The sequence below is a fragment of the Etheostoma spectabile genome, chromosome 14 (genome assembly GCF_008692095.1).
Source record: "Etheostoma spectabile isolate EspeVRDwgs_2016 chromosome 14, UIUC_Espe_1.0, whole genome shotgun sequence".
Taxonomy (NCBI): domain Eukaryota; kingdom Metazoa; phylum Chordata; class Actinopteri; order Perciformes; family Percidae; genus Etheostoma; species Etheostoma spectabile.
The window spans coordinates 15,995,775-16,017,137 of NC_045746.1; the positions used below are offsets into that span (position 1 = coordinate 15,995,775).

The following is a 21,363-nucleotide window of genomic DNA, read 5'->3' on the forward strand; positions in this document are numbered from 1 at the left end:
CTCTCCTACTTTTCCTCCCCCCTCATCAACATTTTCCTCTCCTACTCCTGTAAAACACTTTGTATGCTAGCATTAAGGTGTGGCTGTGTGAAATAGCCCCAGGTATATCTCACCTGACCTAGACCTCCTCCAGCATCTTTACTTGCTGTCTCCATGACAACTCCTCCGCTGGTGTCGCCTTTGCGGCAGCCTCCGCCCCCGCAGCAGCAGCAGCAGCAGCAGCAGCAGCACCAACAAACAACAACGCAGCAGCAGCGCCCAGGCAGCACGGATGTCAACACAGCCTCACTCTGTCGCATCGGCAGGAGACGGTCCAAGACATTGTCTTCAGGACCATGGAGACTTTCAGCTCCTTAGGAACATGCAGGTTTGTCACACTGTCTGCCCACACGCCTGCAAATACGGTTACACTCCCCCTTCAGTCTTCTGTTTGCCTCTCTTTATGCCTTTTCAAAAAAAAATTGCCATTCCCAAAGCCCAAATGCCCTTACAAGACACTTATCATAAAACAAAAGCATGAATGTTGAAAAGGCAATATGAAGACACAATATAATTAACAGATCTATACAAAGAGAGAGCAGCAGAATATGATCAAAAGAGCCAAAAGATAAACAACATTAAATATATTAATAATTTACTTTAAGTAATGAGATGTCTGATAGTAACATGACACAGGACTATTATGCAAATTAAAAAAAGCTGTCTTAAAGAGGACAATCTTTAATAATAATCTCTACTTGGACCAGGATTTAAACAGTCAGTGCACGGATTGATTACTAAATGAAAGCTGGTCCAAAGCCAGACCCCAGTCAGTCAACCAAAAGCTGAATACCCATTGATTGTAAACTCGAGTTAGCTCAAAGTTTTCACCATGGATCAATAAACATTAGAAAGTTTAAAATTCATGTAATCTGGGGATCATGTAGGACACTTTGTTCAATTTAAGACCTTTTATATGGATTTGAAGAAATTTGCAACAAGTGCTGCAAAGAAGTTTAAAATGTGAAAGTATAGGAGAAACGTTAGTCAGAAGCTGCAGAATTCTACTCAAGCTCAGTTACAAATTGCTTGAGCATGCTTGTGCATTAGGCAGGTAAGAACGGATTCCGTGGTAGGATACAGCAGGTCTAATTATGTTTAATGAATTGGTAAAAGCTGGCCACTGTCACAAAAAACACCAAAGTTCTTAGAGCAAAAGTTTCTCTTTGGAATGAGGAGTCCAAGCTGGTGGTTGAATTTGTGAGGAGAGGCTAATGATAGGACTAAGCAGCTACATAGTGTGGACAATGGTTGAAATCAAAGTTTTTGGGATGAATATGCATATTCCACACTTCAAACACTTATGTTATAGGACATTTGTTATCAAAGTGTTAATGATAATCCAACACAGCTGAAGAAGTCGTGACTGCATCACACACAGTATGTTGTCTGACATATTATCATTGTACAGTCTTATGAGTCATAAAGACAGCACAAATAGTCTCTTATTTGTGTTGTATACCGTAATTGATCAAGGGATAAGAAAAGTTGTTATGCCAGTTCTGTATACATGAGCATGAGAATAGAAAGAATGATGGGAGTAACTTTACTTCTGTTACAGTAGGTCGCTCTGCCAAAGTACAACTATAGACTGTATATATTAATGGACAGAGCATGTGTGACGTCACATGGCTTTTCCTTCAGGTTAAACTTCGTATAAATCAACTTGGAAGGCGGGATGAACATGACCACTTTCAGTGCTGTACATTTCAGAATGGATCTTGTTGAGTGTACGTGCCATGGCAAAGTCCTCATTGGGTTTAAAGGTTTGAAGCTCATCTTATTGCTGTGGTTTTTGGTGCCTTTGCTTCCCTGCTCCCTCCATTCACAGGTCAAAAAACACTGCATTGGAGTGGGCAGGGCACTTATAATTTATAGAGCATGCACACACGCATAACCCAGTTTACACCGGTTAAGGTGTATACAGGCTCATATACCCCGGTTGCTAAAGGAATATCTAGGTCTGTTGACCGGGGTATGAGAAGTCAGATTTTAGCCGGTAACGTGTAACATTGTGTTTGAGAAACCACGGTATTGCCTTTACTTGAATATATTGGGTTTTCAACATGCATATAAACGCATTAATTGAGTACGGGCCAAACAACACCCTCAGCCACAGTACAAACAGTATTCTTGGACTTTTTATTATTTATTATCACACACTGTCTTTATAGTCATAAAAAAACTTCCCTGCATTTTCTCCCTCTGTCTGTCTGTCTGCTCTCCTCTCTCTCTCTCTCTCCCCACTGTTGTGTCTCTCTCTTCACTTTGCTTGCCCCGAAGGCATGCTTGTTTCATGTTATGTAGGATGTTTATAATCAGCAGTGCTGCCCCAGAGGCTTGTCGATTTTCTCAGTAAAAACATGTATTGTCACTCTTTAACATCCATTGTGGTTAAAAGCCAGTGATGCCAGACTCAGTATGAGAGTGAGTGAAAACTTCAAAGTACCCCAGCAGATTTCTTTGTGTTTGTGTTTTAAATTTTAAACTGTGATTGTATTATATTATCAGGACCAGTTACCATATGTTTGCATGAACACAACAATACATTTTTAAGGTTTATCTACAGCTGGGTGCTGACATTCTTACAGTAAGTAAAAGGAACTATCAGTTCATTCAAATGAAAGTCCTGTACTGTGTGCATTAGCAGAAGCTTCCAATGAACTATTACCAGTTAGGAAACAACATAGGGTTGTAGTGCTTTTTGCAGTCAGTGGGGATCTAGGTTTCTTTTATTAGCACTAGCAAAATTTTAGTATTATTTTACTTAACAAAACGTTCCCTCTGTGGTTTTTCTCATGCCTAATGGAGTCACTTACCACCCCAACACCCACCGACGGCTGGGAAAACTCCAGGAGCACCTAAGAAGCTTTCTGTGCTGTTCCGCAAGCTGCGCCTCGTCTATGACAAATGCAATGAAAACTGCGCCGGGATGGACCTCATCCTCCAGAGGTGAGCAGTATTGACACAGATTTGACCTAATTTTCTAATGTGATTAAAATGTAAGTGTTTATGTAGTGTTGTGCGATTTGGGCCAGTGTGAATTCAGGTATAATTACAGCCAAGATTTTGCACACTATGACGCTTACTAACAGTTAAGAGTCAAATAAACATGCTCACTGTCACTTGTAGTTCTCATAAGCCCCATTTCCACTTTGTATTTAAATGTGATCTAAGTGATGACAAATGGACAGCTGTAGGTACGTGTGTTTCCACCTGGTAGTAGATGTGTCTCCAAATGCGTCCTGAGTGCCCTTTGTGATCGGATCTCCCTTCCCCCTCTAACTGCAAATGAACATATACATCATTATGTTACAGTATATACATATATATATTGCAAATAGTGTGTGTGTGTGTGTGTGTGTGTGTGTGTGTGTGTGTGTGTGTGTGTGTGTGTGTGTGTGTGTGTGTGTGTGGTGTGTGGTGTGGTGTGTGGGTGTGGTGTGTGTGTGTGTGTGGTGTGTGTGGTATCCACTCACCTAAAGGATTATATTAAGAATTATTAGAACACCTGTTCAATTTCCCATTAATGCATTATCTAATCAACCAATCACATGGCAGTTGCTTCATGCCTTTAGGGTGTGTGTCCTGGTCAAGACAATCTCCTGAACTCCAAACTGAATGTCAGAATGGGAAAGAAAGGTGATTTAAGCAATTTTGAGCGTGGCATGTTTGTCGGTGCCAGACGGGCCTGCTGAGTATTTCACAATCTGCTCAGTTACTGGGATTTTCACGCACAACCATCTCTAGGATTTCAAAGAATGGTGTGAAAAGGGAAAAACTCCAGTATGAGGCAGTCCTGTGGGAAAAATGCCTTGTTGATGCAAGTCATAGGAGAATGGGCCAACTGATTCAAGCTGATAGAGGAGCAACTTTGACTGAATAACCACTCGTTACACCTGAGGTATGCAGCAAAGCATTTGTGAAGCCACAACACGCACAACCTTGAGGCGGATGGCTCGCAAGAAGACCCCCGGGTACCACTCATCTCCACTACAAATAGGAAAAAGAGGCTACAATTTGCAAGAGCTCACCAAAATTGGACAGTTGAAGACTGGAAAATGTTGCCTGGTCTGATGAGTCTCGATTTCTGTTGAGACATTCAATGGTAGAGTCAGAATTTGGCGTGAACAGAATGAGAACATGGATCCTCATGTCCTGTTTACCACTGTGCAGGCTGGTGGTGGTGGTGTAATGTTGTGGGGGATGTTTTCTTGGCACACTTTAGGCCCCTTAGTGCCAATTGGCATTGTTTAAAGCCACGGCCCACCTGACATTGTTTCTGACCATGTCCATCCTTTTATGGCCCCATGTACCCATCCTCCGATGTCCACTTCCAGCAGGTAATGCACTATGTCACAAACTCAGATTATTCAATTTGGTTCTTGAACATAACATTCTTCACTGTACTAAAATGGCCCCCACAGTCACCAGATCTCAACCCAATAAAGCATCTTTGGGATGTGGTGGAACCGGAGCTTCGTGCCCTTGATGTGCATCCCACAAATCTCCATCAACTGCAAGATGCTATCCTATCAATATGGGCCAACATTTCTAAAGAATGCTTTCAGCACCTTGTTGAATCAATGCCACGTAGAATTAAGGCAGTTCTGAAGGCAAAAGGGGGTCAAACACAGTATTAGTATGGTGTTCCTAATAATCCTATAGGTGAGTGTATAAATCATACATTAGAAACGTTCAATGAGAGTCTGCCTGTGTGCCGGCATAAGGAGGTCTACTGAGGGGCACCGGGACCGGTGCAGGAGAGAAAGAGATGTTACTGCTGATGAAACCCCAACATTTCCTGATTTTGCAGATTCATAATAAAATCATTTAAATAAAAAAATAACGGGGCACTTTTATTGTGAAGAATTTATATGGAATGAAACTGTTCCACAGCCGCTGCTTTGACCACTCAATTTGCCAGTTTACTCCAGACAGTGCTGTGTAACTCTGGTAATGCTAGACTATTAAATAAAAGAAGAAGATTACATAAAAGCAGGAAGTTTTGTAGCAGAGTTATGTCCTATATTGGTGAATTCGGGAATGTGTTATGAAACTAAAAATATTAGTTGTTTTCAGGACAACAGAGCTGCAGAGTGGTCAAGCCGGCCGGGGTTATAGGATCAAGCAGCATGCAGGAACAAAAACACCGACACGCTACTAACATCCAAAACACACAATTTACTCAGTGGTTGCTGTGACATGAGAAATATTTTGAATGAGTAGGCTAGCCTACGTACTTTAGCTCACAGTTGAGTAGGCACTCTTTAATGTGGACACAGGATACATTCTCGTTCTCACTGCTATTAAAATGGGGACACATGCAGCTCAAAGTCTCTCCAAATGCGTTTTTTTTCCAATTCGATTTAAATGCGTCCTGAGAGTGTTTTCACCTGTACTTGGAGCTGTCTATGGAGTGTTGGTGCTGTAGCACTGCACATGTATCATACAGACAAAAGTAGTAGTCAGGGTACAGTAATGGATCTGGGATGATTGTGATAACTTTCATTAAAGTTGGAAAATAGGACAGTGGCGTATCCTGCTGAGTTGACACATAATCGCTGGTCCCTGCTAGTGTGAAGGATTTCATATAATAGAAAGTGTTTTTATTTTTTTTGCGCTCAAATTGTTTTATATAAGCAAAAACATGGGTTGATATGGGTCAGCAGGTGTGTGTTGCCCTTTACACTTTTTATATGCTAAAATTTGGAATGTCAAACAGCACTGGCACCATGTTTATATAAACCAGACCCAGGAATGGTCGACCAATCAGAGGATGCTATTAGCAACTCCCAGCAGTCATACAAATTAAGATCAATGAGCTTTCCAGTTTGATCCAGTCAGTTTTTCCAGTCACATTTTTATTTTTAAAGGCCAGTTATTTCATGGATCCAGGACACTATGCATCCTGATGAAGTTCACTTGGCCTTTGGAATGAAAATAGCCCCACATCATCACATAGCCTTCACCATACCTAGAGATTGGCATGGTGTTGTTTTATGGTGTAAGTTCCCCATGCCTATCTCTAGGTATGGTGAAAGGTATGTGAGGATGTGGGGCTATTTTAATTCCAAAGACCAAGGGAACTTCAGATGTTTTCCTATACCTCCTTTTTAATCAACTTTAGCATGGGTGTGTAAACTTATGCAAGCCACTGTAAGATTAATTGGGTTATAACCTAAAAAGGAGTGACCACGTTAACCACTTTTTATTTACGTTTTATTACATCATTACTTTACTCGCTCTAAATATTACACACTTAATAGTAATAAATGGCTTTTAATGTAACTGCATTTTATTAATTTAATGTTTATTTAAAACAGGGTGGATTGGATTAGCATACATGCTTTTTTTATACATGTTTTGTAGACACAAGAATAGACAATAAATCAATCAATGAATAAAAGTAAACTGACCATAAACAAGGTTCAGTTTCATTGTGAACAATCGCAGGCAGAAAATATTGTTATATGGAGGTAATTGGATTAAGAAAGCTTCACATATTTTTTGACTTGTTAAGAAGGACATGTACTAATGATTTATTTTTATCTATACATTCTCAGTTGCTACTGAGATGCTCTCCCACCTCACCCAACCTCAAGTTATTTTTTTAATACATATACTGTACAGCTTTGCTCTGCAATTAGATCCTACATGAGGTGGTTATAACTAATGTGGTGTAGAGGTGGAAGGAACTACATTTTTAATTTGTAACGATTGATTGATCCTTCCAGATGCAAATGTCAACTCATACTGTATAAGCTTGTCAGGATTTTTTTGTGTGTGCTTTCAGACACTGCCTCATCTACATGTGGCCCAGCGTTTCACACTGACTGCCTGCTAAATCAGTAAGCTGTTGGTTTAAAGAAAGTAGGCCATTGTTACTGCCACAACCCCCCTTACCCACACACATCTTTGCCCTGGGGAACTGTTATCTCACCTACTCCCTCCAGGTCTGTCTTTTCTCCGCTCACAGCAGATTCAATCGCTTTAGGTGAGTCTCTATAGTCTCTTTACCACTGGTTACGGTCGCCATCCACCTCCAAGAACAACAAACCACACACGCGCAAAAGCACATACAGTCTCATTGGGCATGCACTGTTTGAGGCTCCATGCAAGACTACAGCTAGGCTATCCACCACTGTTTGATTGGATTTATGACTGCGGCAGTCCCTTCCCAATTTCTACAGATTGGTTTGGAGCTAATCTCTCTCACCAGACCCCTACTGAGGACAAATGAGAATGTGGGAGGAGACCAGTCTTAAATTGGAACAAATTGGTGATGGCTGCCACTATGTTCCTTTTCCACACTGAATAATGCAATTGCTCAGAAGCATTATTATTACTGCCCTATACCAAAGCCTATGAGTGGTTCACTGACATTTTCCTTTGCTGTAGTAGTAAACCCTTATTGAGTCATTACGCCATCTAGCTATTTTCCCCTTCTTATTTCCACCTTATTTAAATTTTGTCGTTTCCCCTTGAGGTGGAGACTCAGTTCAGTGCTGACCAGCCAATAGCTCCGCTCACCATGTTTGTCTGGGGCTGAGAGTAGTTGATTTTGGCCCCAGCATGCATGCCATTTATCATCCCGCAGAATTCAGGTGCCTGCCTGACAGCCGCTCACTATTGACTGCCCAACACAGGAAGTGGAATCAATGACTCAGGCAGTGTGACCTCATCGCAGTCTAATTAGCAACAGACCCGTTTAATGAACAGCTGGACCAAATGCACACGTCAGCGCTTTCCCCTTTCTCGTTCCAGCTGTTTCTTTTGCTGCTCCGTTGCAGCTTTTTCCTTCCTCTTTTTCTCAAACGCTCACATTTTCTGTATTTTTTTTTTCCTTTCTTCTTTTCTGTGATGTACCTCCTCTCTGTCATTTCCTGCACTGTTCACCCATGCTATTTCATTTCCCTCTCCCCTTACACATTCACCCTGCTATTTTGTTGTTATTTATTTGGGTTTGTCTTTCCTACCCTTTTCTTTTTGTCTCAGCGAGGCAACCTGGAAAACTTCATTTGTCCATTCTTCTCTGTCAGGCAGCAAACCACATCCATCTTTCTGTGAAAGAGGCAGGGGTTATGACACACACACCCATGCATGCTTGCGCACACACACACACACACACACACACACACACACACACACATACATACACGCACACTACACTACACTTTCCCACCCTACTCAGCACATTTCATTTTCCCCTCAGGAGCTGCCTAAATCAGCCCGCTACCTTTCAAATTTGATATGTCATTGGCTTTGGTTTGAAATGATCTAATGAAAGAACTTTCCTCTTTTCCTTCTTAAAGTTTCATTGAGCCAGAAACAAGCTCACAGATTGTCTGATATAATATCCTGCACATGTATTTGCCGTCTTTTCTCCCTCCAACAGTCAGTTTGCAGTTTGGCGTGAATATCGGCCTGAAAACTGACAGCAGCACAGAAAGTTATCCAGATTTTTACATCTTTCTGTTGTTCTTTTTTTTCCTTCCGCTCTTTTTTTCCCCTCCCCCTTGGCCTCTTTTTGTTTCTCATATTCTCTCTTCTCTTTCTGTTTGTATTTTCTCTTCTTTTTAACCGTAGCCTTTTTTCTCTCTGACTATCTGACATTTTGCCCATTTTCTTACCGTCCTCACCTCCCTCTTCCTCTGTTTGTCTACACTTATGTCCATCTTCCTTCGTACCTTCTTTTTTTGTTCTTGTTCGTCTTGACGTTGGCCTGCTCTAGCTGTATTCAAACACCAGTCAGCCATTGCTTCCAGATGAACCAGCATACTCCCATCATTGTCTAGTCTCCACAGGGTCTCCATTCCAGCTGCACAACCTCAGGTCAAATGGTGTAAAAAAGCAGACTAAACTAAAGAACCAACTTTGCATGATCTAGATTACCATCGTGCCAAGTCGTTATTTGAGCAATGTGTGTTTTCTCATTATATGTCAGTTGATATTGGCTTTTGGTTGTTTTTAGAGTCTCTTACCTTATCTGTGTTTGTGATCTTGTCTGGTATGACAATTTTTGTTTTGGAAAGGAAACTATGGCGATGGTAGCTCTTGTTGATGTTATTTTTCCCTTGCAACAGCAAATCCTTGCTTCCAGTTCAATAAACTCTTGCAGATTATTTTTTGCATTTTTTTTAATTGAAAGCCATTAAAAGTGGTGTCATGAAATTTTTTTGATTTTTGAGTTAATCCACAAAATTGACTTCATGTCAACATAGCTGATACTGTGTATTTCCTGGAAACGTTTGTCTAAATTTACACTGTGTGTCCATTCAGTAGCTCATCAAGCATGTCATTATTCTCATATTCTCAGTATAAAACCTGTTATGTTCTTGCTGTGTGTTATGCACGGAACACACACACATCACTTGGATGGGGTACCGCAGCAATGCCTCCTGTTTGCCTCCTCCCTGAGGTGGTCACTAGGGGGCAGTGTGAGGTAAAGCACCAGGCAGTGACCCTATTGGCTCAGGAACTGTACCTCGCCTGAGGGCTCTCGCGCATCAGCCTCACTGTAATGTCAAACAGACAAGGTCAAGCACACAGAGCGTTTAAAAATGAATTAATCTCCCACTCACTTTCTGTCTCTCTACTGTCTCTCTCTATGTTGAAGAGAGACGAGGGAGACTGTTTGAGAATTTACACAGAATCTCCATTTTCACCATTTCATGGGAACAAGATCATGAGACAGCACAGGGGTATCTTCAGTGTAGGATAGCACTCAAAGGTTGAGCTTGCCCATACGCACATAATTCTGACCTATAACTGCACTCAGCTGGCATATATAGGAAAAATGTGAATTTGAGTTTTATTCCAGAACTACTGTACTTCACAACTACTCTTATAATGGAGTTGATTGTCACAATAATAAAATTGTACTTTCACATTGTAGATTATATACTGTATGTGCTGTACTACTGTAATTGATAAACAGAATGCAATCCATATCAGTTGAATATGTCAGTATTTTGGGAGTTATCCTCTTGCTGTCGTCTTACTTTACAATAAGTCTGATTTTTGTTTGCTGTCCCTTCCAGCAACTGATACCCTTTGTGGAGGATGACAGCTCTAAACACGAGGATCGCTCAGCTGGCCAGAGCCGCCCTGCCACCGAGGAGAGGAGAGAAATCCTGGAGGTCAACAAGGTATTGTGTTCTGTATCTCAGTATGACAACACTGTTAGGGTTACAGGTTTCCTTCCCCGCCAACGGGAATGAAATGAGAAGGTAAGGCTGATTAAAAGAAAAATGGAAAAGGTTCGAAAAGTGATATCATGAGATTTTATCACAGTTTAGCATGTTATTTCAGATCAGTAAAGTTTCAGTTCACCTCTGACATCCATGGGCCTGCAGGCATTTCCAATCTACCTGAGCTTGAGGGGAAAACAGAGTTTAAAGTGAGGGTTTGGAGTAAATTCCCTCTAGGGTACTTCGCACCACGACCTCGAGCCAAACAACCCCCCAAAACCTTTTTTCACCTGGGTCAAACAATGGGCAAGTTAGCATAATCAGCTGGTTAGCTTAGTGCAGGCGCTAATGGAACCACAAGTGTATCTCGTAAATTGCCTCACTAATAATGCCCGACATGATACTAAACTTCTACAATAGTACAGCTAGGTTATTTACTCATTAAACGATGGATTGGGAAGTTTGTAAGTACACCAGGAGTTTATGGTATGATATAGGATATGTCCCCAATATCAGTGTGTCACCCTGCTCAGCCTTCTTAAACATTATGCCAGTGTGCTGTAAAGGAGGCTCTTGGTGATTGTTCAACCTCAGATTATATTAAAAGAATGGAAGAAGCGTTTTTTATATATATATATATATATATATATACTTGTGAGTAAGGTATTCACTTCTGGAGTGTTTTCAAGTGGCAGACATCAAACACACCTAAGAGCTTTTTCAAATGTATTTACTGTCAGATATGTTTTGCTCAGCTCTGACAAAGAATCTGTTTTATGACACTCTGAAGAGCAGAGAGCTTTTCTTCAGACTGACATCCCATGTTGTCAATCAAAGTCTAAAAGTTTGTTGGGGGAATGATTTAATTCTGATTCATGGCTTAAGTTAAACGCCACAGGCAGACATGTTAAATCCGAGCATAGAGATGCATAGAAGGGTGAAGGGTGGTGACTCAGATGTTAACATAATCCAACAATGAAAAAAAAAAAAATCAAAATTTTACTTTGATTTTTCTAAAGATTTTTGTGCAATATTTAATTTTTTTATGTAATATTAGTCCTGATTGATTTTTTGACTCGTAGTTACTGTGGTAATAGCCAGTGCTCTGTCAAAGAATGCCAAAGAATGTTATGTGTTGTTTTACAGACACATTTGATGAACAGTTGTTGTCAAAGCCGACCTTGGGGACAAATATGTTGTTTACTTCATAATAAAAGCCTACCAGTGTTTTGAATGCTTTTAATGTGAAGCTGCAGCAGTAGGAAATGTTTGGTTTGCATTAGGTCTAACCTGAAGAGATACAATGAGATACAATTACAAAAAATAATGCTGAATTGCATGCTTGCAGGTAATTTTTTGTGAATCCCTTGTGTATAGGAAGGCAATTTTAATCCAGCGTGGTTATAGCGGACCCCGTCACCTACCATGCAAACTACAATATTGAATGGTATTTACTAACTGCAAATACATTGAGTGGGTGTTGTTCCACCATGAATACTATCAAACATGGGGTTTGATTTCATAATAAGCATTATAACGAAAAGGTTCAAAATATTTCTGCAAAGTGTGATGAGATAATAGATCATTTACGTTACAGTTGAGGTACAGTTCTGAAATGTTTCCATGACTAGAAACAAGACCGATCACTCCAATGTTATCAAGACAAAGACCGGATAAATAACATATTAAGCAAATAAAAAATTTCAAAATACATGTTTAACGTGTTTTTTTTAGCATTGCTGAACTGACCACCGGGACATGACACAGGTCATCTTTACACTGAAGAAAACCTGCCCCTTGATGTTTTTGCGATTGCCACAATAGATTATTTTTGAGTCCAGGATTAGGTTTAATCTCTCCCTTTGAAACAGGGTCCATCAAGATGACATTAAAGCGCTGTGTACTAATATCAGCTTTGGGTTGAAGAAAACCTAGATCCTGCATGGATGCAGGTGAGGTAGATGGCAAGAAGTCAGACACAATACCTCCAAGCAGTTTCCATCTCACCTGTGTACAGTAGTTATGGACAGTGGAGCGTTGCAAAGGTTCAAGTAAAACACATCATGCATTATTAAGGAGGCTTTTTTAGTTTGCTTTGTCTGAAATGGATTTGTTTTGTTTGTGTATATAGGTGTATGTGTTTGTGTGTGTGTGTATATTGAGATTGAGAGAGTGCGAAAGAGCTTTTGTTCTGTCTTCAGAGAGAAAAGACTGTTTGTATTTGCTTTCACACATGCTTTCAGTATGTGCTGGCTAAAGCCCTTTCCCCTCTTTGTATGTGCATTGTGCTGGATCTGTACAGATTGTGCATGCCATCTCGTGTTGTGTGCTGCAATGATAATGGTCCAAGGTCAGGAGTGTCAGCAAACAGAGATGCGAATTGGTGATTTTTAAGAGCTCAGCATAGCTCCCCTGGCTGCTTTTAAATGTTAACACAACAGTGAAATATTGCAGTGAACCCTTTGCTCAACTGCACTCAGCTCCATCCAAAACAAACTGCATCGCCTTTTCACACAAAGCCCGCAAAGAGCACAGTTAAAGCCTGCTGATGTTATGGTAGATAAAAAACCAAGAGCTTATTCTAACTCTTTAAATGCAATGCCGTACTGAAAAACAGAATACAATCCATTAATACATAGCAAAACCTTATTATGTAGTATATCTAAAAAACATTGAATGCACAATATATAAAGGATGTGATGATATTGATGTGATGATAGTGACATCTCAGTTGTCTTGCATAAAACTCTTTCTCAAACTAGACTGCTTTTCTTGATCAACATCAGATCGCTGTATAATCAGCCTTGATTAAATAAGAGGACTTAGTAAGGGATCATTTCTGTTCACTGCTCACTGTTTTGTTTAGAATTCAGTTGTGTGTGCATTGAGGCCTTAACAAAAGTGTTGAATGCATTTCCTTCCCCTACCAAATTTGCAAAGCTAATTTTTGAAACCTGCATTATTTACGTGCATGTTAACTATCTTGATGCTGCTTTTTTATTGCATTACCACTACCTGTGAAACAGTGAAATAATGTTAAACTCTGGTACAAATGTCTGTCATATTACCTGTGTGCACAAGAACAGACACAAGAAGGAAAATTGCAGAGCGCTACTTGTGGTCAAAAACTACCCCTAAGCTTAAATGTCCTACAGATTCAGAGTCTGAAAATGAATAAGATCTAAATGAGCTGCAAACAAAGAATCTACTTAAATAAATTAATGATATAAACAAAGCCAGTCTTCTTCTTTGACGTGATCAGTTGATAACACAATATCAAGCAATGCCACTTGGCAACAGTATATTGACATATCTGGTTTCTTATTGAAGAAATGTTCTATCACAATTAGCGTTTATTTTTTTCATATCACCCAACCATACCCAGTGGCTAAAACCTGTTTTTATAAACAGCTATCTAATCTGGCCTTTGTGTTTGCAGCATATTTAGCTGTGATTTTGCCCAGGCCGCACAGCTGCACATTAAGGCTGCAGTAAGGACAGCAAGCTTTGGGGAGTTAAAGCGGTTAGTCTGATCAGCTGAGTAGGGATGCAGCAGTACAGGGGTAGCAGATGTTTGTGGCCTGGCTACATCTGCTGCAGTCACTCCAGCCAGATAGGATAGTTCTGGATAAGGGGGGGAATAGAGAGATACATAAAAAGGGTAGGAAGAGAGCTAAATGGCAGAACGATGCTACCATGAAAAGGTTGATGGAGTGATAGATAAAAGATGTGTGTGAGAGAAGAAAAAGAAAGCCTTTGAGTAAAAAGAGAAAGAGAAATGAACTGTTCAGGTGGGAAAGGTGTTTGAAGATGGATGGATGACCAGACAAATGGCTTTGTTGTCAGAGAGAGTGGATGTGTAAAGCTGAGGGTAAAGGATGAAGGGACACACTGGTAGCAAAACGCAAGTAAAAATCATTTGTGTGGTGTTTTTGATGTGAATTAAAATGTGTATAGGGGTAGCAAATGAAAGAATAGATTGATAGATGTGTAGGAAGCTGTGAATTGTCAGAGTTAAGCTGTTCCCATTCAGATAGGGTCTTCAAAAGGAATAACAGAAGACTGACGAAATGAAGCTTCAGCAGGGAAAATAGGATGCCTTCTGTGACAGGATGTCGAGAGACGAAAAGAAAAAGAAAAGATTGCTGCATAAGTGAAAAGATAAGTACAACCATTCCTCAGACTCTCCACCTGATATGTCACACTGGTTTAGGATTGCTAACCTTAAATTACCTTAAAGATTAGATTTTTTTTGTTTGTTGAAAAAACAACTTTCAACAACTTAAAATTGAAATTCACTCAATGCTGTAAATAATGGACAGTGATAGAATGCATCTTTATGGGATGGTTGTGATAGGTAGAGTGATAGGATGGCAGGGTAATGGGATTCCAAATCCATGGATTTTTGTGTGCTCTGTTCTGAGTGAAATAACCTTGGAACAGACACCACCCTTGTTACAATATAACAGAACAGAGTGATCTGAAGAGAGCCATTGAAGTGTGTGTTCTGTGCTCACAAAAGGGAATAATGGAAAGTAGGAGTGTTTGCTCAGCCCTAAATGTTCACAATGTCCGAACCCTACTTAATCCTTGTCTACATCCCTGATCCAAGCCCTGCTTCTACTATAGACTGCATAAATACTGACATAGTATCTATTATGTCACAGAGAGAGGCTGGATGTCTATCACCATAGCCATAAAATCCAAAATCTGTCAGGTAGGGTGGAACTTAGTGAAGTTTAGATTGGTGCAGGGAGTAGCCCCCAACACGACTTCTGAGTGTGATAAGTCCACTAAAGCAAACATGCTTGAAAATGTGTCTCTGTAAGCATTGATATCCCCTAGATAAAACATTAACCTTTGAAAAGGCCACCAAGACATTCATTAGCACTAGTGAAATTAACTAGTGAGACTCTAACATGAGGTAGAAACAGATGTCCAGAGTTGATGTCCAGAGAGTTATTGGGGATCTTTCTATTGCCGTCAGGATTGCAGCTAAGGATTATTTTATGAAAGATTAATCTGCCAATGGTTATCTTAATTAATTGTATGGTCAGAAGATTGCTTGTTTTGTCCAACCCGTAGATTTAGTGTGCAGTCATAGAAGCCTTAGAAAACCAGAGCATATTCACATATATATTATTTTTAAGCATTCTTGCCTAAAAAATTACCTAAACTTTTCATTGATCATGTAAAAAGTGTAGTATTTTTTGTTGATTGGCTTAAGGATTTATCAGCTTATCATTTCAGCTCTAAATAGCATGATTCCAACCAAATATAGTGCAGAAAATCGTGTTTCCATCCACGACTGTTATGTAAGTGTTAGGAGTTAGGCCCAATGAGATAACCATGGCAGAAGTAGAAGGCTCTGTGACATAACATGATTAAAAGAGTTGTAATGATGAAGAAAGAAACGGAAAAAATAATAATATGGATGTCATGAGGAAAGTTACAGTCTCGTCATCAGTCAAGATCTGATGTTTTCATTTAATTCACGTGCGTCATCATTTTTATCATCAAGTATGTTTCCATTGCACTTTGTTGCATTTGCATGCACAATTTGAAAAAATGTGCATAAAACGGATGGTAACGCACTTTACATCCTATTCTACAGTTGTAGTGTAGTTCACGCCATCACCGTCTAGCTGCCTTTAAATAAACTGCATCTGAAAGGTAGGGACCTTGACCCATGTGGTAGATGTCACTTCAGGTTTTATTCCATCCCCACAAACCCCAGGCCCATAATCCTACCTCTATTCAGTTGAAGCCTGAAGCCCACCCCCCAAGCTGACAGCGTTGAACAGGTAGTAGAAGTAAAGATCAGCGTGGGGTGTGGTGGAAGGGGGATGGCTGGAGGAGAGGCAGATAAATGACTCCTCCATGGTAATGTCTGGCTGCTTTATGGAATGTCCTGGCTGTGAGTGATAGCCTTGCTCTCGTTATCTGTCGATTGGGGTAATTGCTGTTTGTTGAAATCTGGCTGACGGATGGTGATGCAATCTGCCCAGCGTTGGAGGCGGAGGCATACCTCTCATCACTCTCCACAAGTGTCTTTACTTGGAAGCATGCTGCCTGTAACAATATATATTTGAATTTAAGTTTGTTTGAATATCAGGGCTTCACCCTATCTTTTTCTTACTAGGAGCTCTGTAGCCCCAAAATGTGACCATTTGGTCACAGTCTGGAGCCCTGAATGTGTAAATTCCCCCAGTGTCCACGTGCCTGGATGTAAATATGAGTGTGTGTGCCTCTTCGTCCTTGTTGCCTCTATACAGTACTCTTATACTTTGTCATGCATCCCAATGTGTTGTTGATGTTTGTATGAGGAATTAGTTTATTTAAGCATGTGTGAAAGTCCAGTGTTTACTTCTGCTGTTGTAGAATGTGATGATGCATATCAATTCAGGGTCCCCAGTCATCCACACTGATTATGTTTACGTGCACACAATATTCTGTTTTTTTGCCCTAATTCCGAAAAAGACGATATTCCGACTAAGCTGTTTTTGAAAGTGAATATGCAAAACAGGATTTTTTTCAAAGTTTACTAGCAGCAGCGGACTTGTTGGGCCATGCAAACACAGTGTCCCTCTTTCATTCCTTTAACCAGCTTCTTGAAAAGGTTGGCGTAGCAAAACCTGTTGATATCCAACTCTTTGATAATGTAGCTGTGTTTCTCCTTCTTATCGGCTCTCCAGCCTTGCAAACTGTTGGCTGGTTGGTTTGTGTACGGAAAGTTTGTGTACAGAAACAATAGCAACGCACAAAGCTGACCATAAGCCTGCGGGGAAAACCACGATTGTGACGCATATTCCAAATGCGCTGTATACATGTCCAAACAATGGCTCTAAAACCTGAATAATATCGGAATATCCCGTGTCTTAATTGGAAAATGCTATATTCGGAAAAAGGCCTTATTCTGAATATCCAGCAGGATTGAATCAAATTCGGAATATTGTCATATTCTGAATAATAGTGGAATATTGGTGTGCATGTAAACATACTGACTGTTTCTGCTCCAATATATGGACTGAATTCTGTGGCACCCACGTGACCACAGATTACCGCCCTAATAAATATCCTACAATACTTGTAATTAATGAAGGAAAAATAAAACATATGACAGGTAAATTTGCCAGCAGAATTTTTCACAAAGCACTAATTTGGACAGAGGTTTTTGTTATGGGCAGCTTCCATTTTCGTAGCAAGTGCTGTGGGAATCCGCCTCCTTTCTGCCTGCCGGACTGACTGATTGACTGGCTGGCTGAGTGACGGTGCATTTTGCAGAATGGAGGAAGGATGATTCATAGCAACTCTCCGGACTACTTGATAATCATTCCATCTTGGGCGCGGGACAGGCTGTCTTGTCATTGGCACATCACTCATCGTTTGTTCTCTTCATACGTCCCTTTATCGCTCCATCTCTCCATCCTTTTATCTATCCCAGGGGTCTTGGTGTTGACCCTCCACCCTGGTAGCGGGGTTGTAATGCTGGACCTGTGTGACATGGCAGACCCCCCGCCGTTTTCTTTGCTGCACCTGCCCCCCTACCCCACCCCTCTGCTGCAGCCTGCCACTGCCACTCGCCTCGCATTTGATTTAATACCAGTCTAAGTGTGAATAAATTCCTGTCACAGCCCATTAAGGAGGCCTTGGAGAGATCTGGCCTGTTATTAATTCTCCACAGCTCTTCACTCCTCTCTTTCTCTCCCCTCTTTTAGTTACTATCTCTCCCACTCTGCTACTGCTCTTCCTCCTCCCCTCCTTCATTGCACACTGCCTTGCTTTTTTAATACCCCGTTAATTACAGCGTCTGTCCTCTTTATTCAAAATGAGATAGGGAGGAATTAAAAACAGGGGGATGTTTGTAATTTCAAATAGAAAAGCCATCCACTGTCTAGCTTTGCTCTTCTCTCCTTTCCAGACCTGTGTGAGCTAGCTGCTGGCTCTGCGTGTGTAATGAATTCCAGTGTCACTTGCTGCCGAGTCTGCCGAGGCCTGATGATAAACAAACTAACTCTAGTAAGACCAGGAGAGAGGGATGCAGCTTGGTTGGCAGATACTCTCTCTCTCTCTTTCCATCGCCCTCGCTTTGCTCTCTGATTCCCTGCCTCCTTGTCCTCCTCCTCTCTGTTTCTCTTCTCTAGTTGTTTCTCTCTTTCCACTCCCACAGACTTACCCCCATGCTGTTCTTCACTTCCTTTCCCTTTCTGTCTCCCTTTCTCTTTATACCTCCTATTCTTCCATCCCTCGTTCCGTCTATTGCTCCCATCCTGTCTTCCATCGCTATGTTCAGGCTCCAAAATTAGTAGTCTGTGCACAGCAGATGCCCATACCTCTGTCTTATTAGCAGTGTCATATGTGGCCCATCAGAGGCTCCCTGTATGCCTAGGGCTTTTTAATTGTTTTGCGGGGGTCAAAGGGGCAGTGTAGCTGCAAAGCTCTTGCGGAGGAGGTATCAGAGTTGGTTTTTTTTGGGGGGGTGAATATGTGTCTTCCTAGTATTTTGCTGCATTTAGTGTCTAGTGCAACCCCAATTATTTCTGCTTTGTGTTACAGTGTTTAAGGGCCATGTAAGCAATTTGCTTTTTTAACTATTGTCTGACTGTTGTGTTTAGAACTGCTATTTACATGAAAGGAAGGCGTGAAGTAAGTTGGAGAGCCTCACGCTATATTGTGGACATATTTGCCGTTTGTGTTGTAGGTAAGACACTTTAAAAGGCACATTAAGGCCAGCTTTATATTTTTCTGACGCCTTTGATACTGCTTTAAAGAAGAAATGTAATATGAAATTGTATATACATGAAACAGAGGGAAGTTCACGTAAAAGAGCAAAGGTTCCATAAAAAAGATGTTTTTAAATCATTTTTAAAGGAGCCAAGGCCCGGCACACTCTTAAGTCATCAGGCATCCTCTGGAAGAATGGTCGTTTGCATAGTAAGTTAGCCACTCTCATTTCTGTAAAATACTTGACTCTTCAAGGCTCTTCATGTCTACATTTCAGCAAGGATTCAAGGTTCATTTTTTACATAAACAAGCAATATTTGATGTGAAATGTACTGTAGAGATGCAACAAATCAATTCATTTTTCCTCTTTAAAATTCTATAGATTAAGCATCTAATTGAGAAAATAATTGGCAGATTAATCTTTAAAGAAAATAATTGTTGGTTGCAGCTCCATTGATTTGCAATTTGGGTGTTTCCTAAACTTGCGTTAAAAAAAGTGTGAAAAATAAGGATTAAAAAACAATTGTAAAGGATATAAATTCAAGAAAGGAAAAAGGTATTTGATCCCCTGCTGATGTTGTACATTTGCCCACTGACAAAGAAATGATCAGTCTATAATTTTAACGGTAGATTTATTTGAACAGTGAGAGACAGAATAACAGCAACAAAAAATCCAGAAAAACGCTTCTCAAAAATGTTATAAATTGACTTGCATTAAGTTACTAGCCCAATCTGTATTTCAAGTCTATATGGAGAAAGTTGGTGTCTTTGGCCTCTCTTCAATTGTCATCCAGGGATGCACTACCTCCGCTAGTGCAGTGTCAGACAGGGAGTTTCAGTGGAAGCAAATGTTTTGTTAAAGTTAATTGAGTTATTCTCACCAAAATACAATGTGTCCGGTTTTAAAGAGGCTGTACTCAATATTCAGAAAATTAATATAGCAGTAAACAAGTATTTGAGTGGCATCCTGAGCAGTATTGGCATCTTGAGCAGAGAATGAGTGTCAGTATCAGACACCGGGAGTCGTGAAAAAGCGTCAGTATTTGACGAGTTGGGGAGCATTCTGTGAGAGCCGTGTGGAGGCAATTCTAGACCACTTTTATTTCTGAAAATCGAGTAAAGCCCCTTTTAACGGGCATGTTGCAAAGCCAGACACCTCATGACTGGCTAATCTGGTGAAAACAATGTCACCTCTTCTTTGGTGCAAAACCGTCTCTCTTTCTTCTTCTTTCAACACTATTATTTACTGTACGTAAACCACCTCCCTGCTGACTAGTGTGAACAACATGAAAACTATTGGCTTTGACATGCTTTTTCTTTTTTCGAGGGTGTCATTTCTGAGATTTTAATTTCACTGCTTTGTGATGACACAAAACACATTCAACTTTTAGTCCAATCGATAGACCTTGATTCTTGATTGTATAACCTTCTACACTCTCTAGAAATGGTAAAATGCATTCAAACAACTCTGAAACAATTTTAAGATTAGGCTTCATGGCTACAAATTTTAGTTTAAAGTTGATTTTTTTTTTTTCCTCTAGTAAGTGACAGCACCACCATGCCACAATATTGGCTTGACATGGTAGCTAAAAGGTGTTTGTTTTGCGTTGTACATGGAGAATTCTAGGCAGTAGTTTGGATGCTCAGTTCTAATAATATGTAATCAGTTATAGGAATAACGACAATATAAATAACAGCGTTAAGTTTTTTTTAGTAACTAATAATGTAATTGATTACGCTTCCCATCTTAACGCCGTTACTATAATTGAAGCTGTTTTTTTCATCAAACCAACTAGATCTCTGAGCCGAGAGGCACATCCTTTTTTTCTTCCTTGGTTAGTGGGCCGTGCACGAGACAAGCGCATATATGCTGATGATTGGCTGAGGTTGAGTAAAATTTCACACAACGAACAACACAAGTGAGTCAGTCAACAAGAGACAGGTGTGGCGTTATGACATCGAGGAGGAGGTAGCTTTTCCTGCCAAAGACTTCCCGCTGTGGTCAGAAAACGGGAGACACTTTGTTTTTCTCACTATGACTCTAGTGGCTACGCGCTCCGAAGCTAATTGCTGTCACTCTCTCACTTCTCCCTCGCTCTATCACTCTCTCTCACACACACACACACACACACACACACACACACACACACACACCACACCCCCCAAACACACACACACACACACACACACACACACCAGCACACAAGTATAAACATCAGGCCACTTATGTTATTTACACTGCAAAGAGTGTATTTGTTGTTTATTTTTGTTGTAGTGCTTAACAAGCATTACTTAATTTTGCGCAGTTGTGGCCTGTTGAGGGGCAATAAATATCAAAAGTTCCAAAACATCTATTGTTATTTGTATCAATCCACTAGACATGATATCTACATACATGGCATTTGAT

General features: G+C 40.5%; 1 protein-coding gene across 1 annotated transcript in view; it reads left to right on the forward strand.

Moving 5' to 3' along the window:
- The window catches only part of med30 (mediator complex subunit 30), a 42,780-nt gene that overhangs the window by 7,616 nt on the left and 13,801 nt on the right, over positions 1–21,363 (forward strand). Inside the window, exon 4 of the mRNA XM_032534803.1 lies at positions 10,083–10,190. Coding sequence (XP_032390694.1) covers positions 10,083–10,190 — 108 coding nt within the window. The remainder of the gene's footprint in view (positions 1–10,082; positions 10,191–21,363) is intronic.